Below are 6,478 nucleotides of genomic sequence, written 5' to 3' on the forward strand. Positions count from 1 at the left end.
AATGAAATATAACTTCCTGTTATTTATATTTGAATTCATTGATGAAGCTCGCTCAGCCATCGAATAGTAGGCCTAATCTTATTAGCCATTGCGTCGCTGGACAAAGGGCATCCCGCACAACCAAGCGTTAATCTTTAAATCTTATCGGCACCCAATCGTTTGTTCTTTGTAAACAGAAAAACAATTGTCGGGTATTTTTAGAGCACTAGTGTTAATTGGTGCTCAGTATTAAAGCTGCAGTCGACATGGACGGCCGCAGATCGGGAATTTCGGCATTGATCGCGTTACTGTTGGCCTTGGCGCTGATTGGTGCTTGTACGGCCGACGATTACCGGTTGTCGCGAGGTGTTCTACCTTCGTTGTACAACATTAGCATACGTCCATATTTGTTGATCAGCGATGCTGATAAACAGTTTAGCTTTGACGGTGACGTCAGCATCACACTGTACGGCATCGATGAAGGGGTGCAACAAATAACTTTGCACAAAGACTACATAGAAATATTGGATTGCTGGCTTTACGATGTGGCCGGAAATCTACTGGAAGAAATCGCCAGTGAACGTTTGATTTATGAGGAGCAGACGGATAAGCTGACTGTGCCGCTGACGCAGGTCATGTTAGCTAACCAGAACTACACTCTACGTTTTAAATATATCGGCCAAATGCGGGATGGCATGGCTGGCCTGTTCCGTGCCAATTATATAGAAGAGCAGACGGGCGATATCAAGTGGCTGGGCGTGACACAAATGCAGCGCATTGATGCACGTGTAGTTTTTCCCTGTTTCGATGAGCCCGCTTTCAAGGCCAAGTTCCAACTGCACATTACCCGACCGGACAACTACAATGCAATCAGTAATACAAAGATAATAGGCAGCACGGCTGAAGGGTGCGTAAAATCAAGTCCTGAAAACTTACAAATCTGATAACATTACATATTTAAGGAATGGCCTTTATGTGGATCACTTTGATGTTACACCAGTCATGTCGACATACCTGGTGGCATTTATTATCTCGGAATACACGAGCCGTAAAAGCAGCGACGGCAACTTTGCCGTTATTTCGAGACCAGAGTTTTTCGACAAGACAAAGTTCAGTTTCTCTGTGGGTGAGCGAACGTTACAGGCATACAACGAGCTGTTTAAACAACCCTACAGTGAGCTGGGCAATGAACTCCTACAGTATGCTAGTTCACCAAAATTTCCTCACAATGGCATGGAGAACTGGGGACTGATCATATACAGGTAAAAGCCAAGATCATACCTCACATTTTATGAACAAAATATTAATGATTTGGAGTGAAAGATTGTATCGAAGGGAAGAACACATTACATAAATCTATAATTGGAGCCACAAAACAATGTTATATAGCAATTACTTAAACAGATCGTTAAGTAACCTTTTACCATCGTCACTAAGTGGAAGCTACCACTAATAAGTAGTTTATTATTATAATGAAAGCAGATTTACAAAGATACAGATTGAAAATTTTGCATATTGACAATTTTCTTGCACAATAATGGAGTTAAATTATTATGAAATACGGGTATGTGCAACGCAAAATTGAAAAACTGCTGGAAGATTTCATCATTTAGAAAACGTAGAAGAAACTACACCTAGCCAAAGCTTAACACCACCTCTTTTAATACGAGCTCGGTCTAACACGATTACTTGTTCTATCTACCTGCTACCTCTTTTCTTTTAACACGCTGAAAACCTCGTTCCTACACGATAGAAGTTGAAACAAGAAAAGAATGCTAAAGTCGAGCAGGCCCAACTCTTAAATACCCTTTAGCTCCCACCAAAAAGGAAAAAAAAAAAAAAAAAATTTTATAATTTTAAAAAATTATATTAATTAAATGAATTAATTAAATTAAATACAAATTATTCTATACATATATACAAAAGTGGAGACATGTTCATGTATAGTTTCAACAGCATACATTTACATCAGAATCGTGTCTCTGCGTGTTTACATTCGTGTATGTATGCAGCACAAAGTTGAACCAAAGCAGCAACAACAACAACAGCAGCGGGCAGCGCTGCGGGCAGAGCAAAAAGCAAAGCATGGACAGCGATATTATGTATGGCTATAACTTTCTTCAGAATTGACCTATCATGATAAAACTTGGCATACAGACACATAATCACTAACGGGATGTAGTTACCAAATTCGAAATTCCAAGAATTACGAGAGTTATGGGGGAGTGGGGGATGTATCAGAATAAAAAAATAAACTTGACCGGCCTAGGACTTACCAAATTTAGTTATTCTAGCTCTTGTACTTCCTGAGATCCTTGCGCTCATACAGACAGACGGTCAGACGGACAGACAGACGGACATGGCTATATAATAATATATACTTTGTGGGGTCTGCCACGCCTACTTTTGTGTGTTACATACATTCGCACTAAACTAGTATACCCTTTTACCCTTTGGGTAAATCGATTCGCTTAACACAAGGTTTTCTAGGAACGTAAGCGAGGGCTAGGGGTACTCGTATTTCCTATTTAAGTTGTGTGTCTTTGCAGCGATGCGGTATTGGTGCAGGAGCCTGGTTATACGGACGGCTGGTCTAACAAAGAGTTTACCATCCGCATCATAGCACATGAGACTTCTCATATGTGGTTCGGGGATAGCGTAACCTTTCAATGGTGGAGCTACTTCTGGCTTAACGAAGCATTTGCACGATATTACGAATACTTTATGGCACATCAGGTGAGTTAGGGTCAAAGTGTGTTTAACATTAAATTGGTTTTCATATCTCATCTCATATTTTGCAGCTCTACCCAGAATATCAGCTGGATCAGCAATTCGTAGTACGCCAACTGCAACTTATTTTTAAAAACGATGCCCTGGTGGGAACACAGCCCATGACTAGCCCGGAAGCTACTATAGAAACACCATCAGAGATCGGCTACAAGTTCAGCAGTATTGCATATGCCAAAGGCGCCAGCATTGTGCGGATGTGGCGTAATGCCATGGGACACGAAAATTTTGATGCGTCCATAAGTGAATATCTCAAGATGTAGTGAGTATAAGGGAGAAACAGAAAAAAAACATGGTTATCCTATGTTATAAAAAGACCATTTGAAAGGGTGGAAACTCTATGAGATCTTCTTCGTTTCTACGAGTTTTTGATGTTCAAGTATATTTCAATTTTTTCAGTTTTAAATTAGTTAGGTAATTAAACCGGTTCCTGTAGATTAGGCCCTGTTTCTTCACTTCTTCACTTTCTAGCCATGGATCTAACACCGTGCCACAACATTTATTTGACTGCCTTAAACAACATTGGCCAGCGCAACAGATTGTCGACCTGGATCAGTTTTTCTACGACTACACCGAGCAGGTTGGATATCCAGTTCTCTATGTCAAGCGTGTCCAAGAAAACGGACGTATTTCCTTCGAGCATAATCGATATTTACTAAGCCCTAGCGATGGCAGCGATACGACCATACGTTACACCATTCCCATTACATATACTACAAATTTATCGCCCAACTTTCAAAATCTAACACCTAGCTTCTACATACAAAAAAATGCCAGCACATATTACTTGGATCTTAACCAGCACATCGATTGGATTGTGGTGAACTTAAGGCAGTCCAACTACTATCGCGTATTTTACGATTCAGGATTGCTGCAAAGACTACAGTTGGCGCTTTCCGCCTCCGGACATAGTGGCGTGGCTGTAGAGAATCGAGCCCAAATCATTGATGATCTGTTCAATTTTGCACATGCCGAAATGCTCGATTATGTGGAGGTATTTAAATTTATGGAGTACTTGGTCGAGGAAACCGAATATGTGCCTTGGTATGCGGTGTACGATGGACTGGAGCGTGTGGCGCCACGTCTGACATTGGAACAACTTACATGTTTTTCTATCTATTTGCAAGACATTACAAAGAAGGTTTTCGATAGACTCGGCATAGTTCGGCCGAATGATACTGTGTTGGATGTCTTTAATCGCAACAAACAAGTGTCCTGGTTGTGCAAATATCAGCATAAGGAATGCAACAAGCAGGTGCTGGAGACAGTGACGTCTCTTGAGACGCAAGCGGAAAAGCCGTTACCCGATTTCCGCGAGACGCTGTACTGTGCCGCCTCCCGAGCTGGAAAATATGCCACCATACTGGGCTACTACCGCACGGAAACATATCCCAGTGAACAGCATATGTTGTGGCTTGCAGCGAGCTGCACCAGCGACTATCGAGCCCACTATGAAAACGAAATACTAGGAAACGTAACAGTCTCACTTATAACATCGGGTGTGGCACAGTTATATCAACAGAATCCGGAGCATGTGACGCCAATTTTCGAAATGCTAACGGATGATATTAAAAAGCTGGCAGACGCGTAAGTAATGTTTAAAGAGTGGTTTTGTAAGGTTTTATAGAAGGGTATTTAGCGTATGGTTTGATATTTGCAAACTGCACGTTATAAGTATGTACAAGTAAATATTCTATCAGGAGTCGAGGAGAATCGATATAGCCGTTGTCCGTTATCAAAGCTCTAAAATTCAAAGCGCTTATAGACTATTCTAATTCCTCTTTGAAAATGTTTCTTTTATGAAATGTTGGGGGAAAGCTCAAGTGTATTTAATAGAATTTCATATATGATCAGCATTACGATTTCTAATTCACGATTACCATCTTGTTACTATTACTTCTTACGTTTTTGCACCGAGGTTTCTTTTTTAAGGACATACATATTTAATATGTCGGCACCGTTCATATCACAATATCATTCCTCAAAGAATTGATATAATTGAGAGCAATTGTTTGCATGATAAATTGGGTATTTCGAATAATGAAAGTCAACATTTTTTCGATGTGACATAGAAAGGGGAACATATACATATGTACTTGTACATACATACATATGTACTTATATAGAATTTTCAAATTTCTTTGAAGCCTGGATAGCTGGTCGGAAACGGCAAAAGTTCTGAGCGAGTTAGCAGGCTACTTTACTACGCGAACACAAAAGCAGATGCTTGAAGAGTTCATTGCTCAGAACGGATCACTCTTTGGCAGATCGGTGGACACGCTGCACACGGCCGTGCAAGATGTTGGCGACAATTTGGAATGGTCGGAAAAACGTTTGGGCCGCCTCGTGCAGTATTTGGGCGAAAGAAATAGCGGGACCATCAAGAAGCTACTCAACGTCTTGCTATTGTTGCCAATGTTAAGTTTAAGTTTGAGGCTTAAGCTTTGAGCTGTGCATAAAATAAACGAAGCACATACACACATGACGATACATACAAACATCAAATGTATACACATTCAAGCATACATACAAGTATGTATGACATACATATATTTGTAAATGTCCTGCTGGGCGTTGCAAATGCCGTTTTCGTGTACGCAATTACTAGGCAAAAAAGCTTGCGGCCATTAGTGGAAAGTGGCTAGCGCCTAGAGCACTTTATTAGGCCATAATTCATGAGAAAGTAGTCATTAAGAAGGCGTCCTCGAGCATTGTGGCTCTCGTCCTATAAAAAGCGCAAGGCGTTCGAGCGCTTTTTTCATTTGCCAACGGCCGCGAGGATCACAAGGAAGGGCACACATTCAAAAATGCTGCGCCAATTGCTCAAAGGTGAAGGCAATAAAATATTTGTATTCATTTTGCTCTATTGCGTGCTCGTGAGTTTCCTCAAGCTGTGCATGGCCCAGTCCGATAATACGTTGCCGGTCAACGATAACGGTAAATCTTATAAACAACTATTGCCTAATAAGCTGAGTGCAAGTTAAATATGTATGTACACATACCCTTTCGTTTTAGCAGACATTGCGCACATTGGAGATGATTGTCAGGTCACCCCAGTCATACACGTACTCCAATATCCGGGTTGTGTGCCAAAGCCCATACCATCGTTTGCCTGTGTCGGACGCTGTGCTAGCTACATACAGGTTACCGCTTATGGTTATTACCATAACTGACGAACATGGTCTTCATAGCGTTGCTTTTTTCATGCAGGTGTCTGGCAGCAAAATTTGGCAGATGGAACGCTCGTGCATGTGTTGTCAGGAGTCGGGAGAACGCGAGGCAGCTGTCTCATTATTCTGCCCAAAGGTGAAGCATGGCGAGCGCAAATTCAAGAAGGTGCTGACAAAAGCGCCCCTAGAGTGCATGTGTCGCCCCTGCACTTCGATCGAGGAGTCGGGCATTATACCGCAAGAAATTGCAGGCTATTCTGACGAAGGGCCATTAAACAATCATTTCCGACGCATTGCATTACAGTAAGCTGCTAGCTATTATTAAACCTATATTTTTCGGATACTTGCCGCGCACACACTATTTTAACATCAATAAATTCACAAAAAAATAGTTCGGTATATGTGCCAGACCAGTATTTCTGATTTAAATTCCTTTTATTTAAAAATCAGCGCAAAAACGTTTCTCAGCATTGTGCGTACTGGCAACCATTCGAAACTGTGGCTGTCTCACTCACCTATAAAAAGCGTTGCCACCGCATTGT

At 41.3% G+C, this 6,478-nt stretch overlaps 2 protein-coding genes across 2 annotated transcripts; both read left to right on the forward strand.

Moving 5' to 3' along the window:
* Positions 1-245: 245 nt before the first annotated feature.
* On the forward strand, positions 246-5,258 carry LOC115620752 (aminopeptidase N). The gene is made up of 6 exons (XM_030514146.1): positions 246-886; positions 942-1,241; positions 2,529-2,715; positions 2,781-3,028; positions 3,238-4,353; positions 4,914-5,258. Exons 1-6 carry the CDS (start codon positions 246-248, stop codon positions 5,212-5,214), a joined length of 2,793 nt encoding a protein of 930 aa, XP_030370006.1. The 3' UTR covers positions 5,215-5,258.
* A 272-nt stretch (positions 5,259-5,530) lies between these two features.
* LOC115620753 (bursicon) lies at positions 5,531-6,352 on the forward strand. The gene is made up of 3 exons (XM_030514147.1): positions 5,531-5,703; positions 5,785-5,909; positions 5,977-6,352. The coding sequence occupies exons 1-3, from the start codon at positions 5,574-5,576 to the stop codon at positions 6,241-6,243; spliced, it is 522 nt and encodes a 173-aa protein (XP_030370007.1). The 5' UTR covers positions 5,531-5,573; the 3' UTR covers positions 6,244-6,352.
* The last annotated feature ends 126 nt before the right edge of the window (positions 6,353-6,478 follow it).

The sequence above is a fragment of the Scaptodrosophila lebanonensis genome, unplaced genomic scaffold (assembly GCF_003285725.1).
Source record: "Scaptodrosophila lebanonensis strain 11010-0011.00,11010-0021.00 unplaced genomic scaffold, SlebRS2 tig00000024-arrow-pilon, whole genome shotgun sequence".
NCBI classification, from domain to species: domain Eukaryota; kingdom Metazoa; phylum Arthropoda; class Insecta; order Diptera; family Drosophilidae; genus Scaptodrosophila; species Scaptodrosophila lebanonensis.

Coding starts and splice junctions, on each gene's coding strand:
- LOC115620752 (XM_030514146.1), top strand. CDS start 246: ATGGACGGCCGCAGATCGGGAATTTCGGCATTGATCGCGTTACTGTTG. Junction 3,029..3,237: donor AGTGAATATCTCAAGATGTA/GTGAGTATAAGG, acceptor TTCACTTTCTAG/CCATGGATCTAACACCGTGC. Junction 4,354..4,913: donor ATTAAAAAGCTGGCAGACGC/GTAAGTAATGTT, acceptor ATTTCTTTGAAG/CCTGGATAGCTGGTCGGAAA.
- LOC115620753 (XM_030514147.1), top strand. CDS start 5,574: ATGCTGCGCCAATTGCTCAAAGGTGAAGGCAATAAAATATTTGTATTC. Junction 5,704..5,784: donor GTTGCCGGTCAACGATAACG/GTAAATCTTATA, acceptor TCGTTTTAGCAG/ACATTGCGCACATTGGAGAT. Junction 5,910..5,976: donor GCTGTGCTAGCTACATACAG/GTTACCGCTTAT, acceptor TTTTTCATGCAG/GTGTCTGGCAGCAAAATTTG.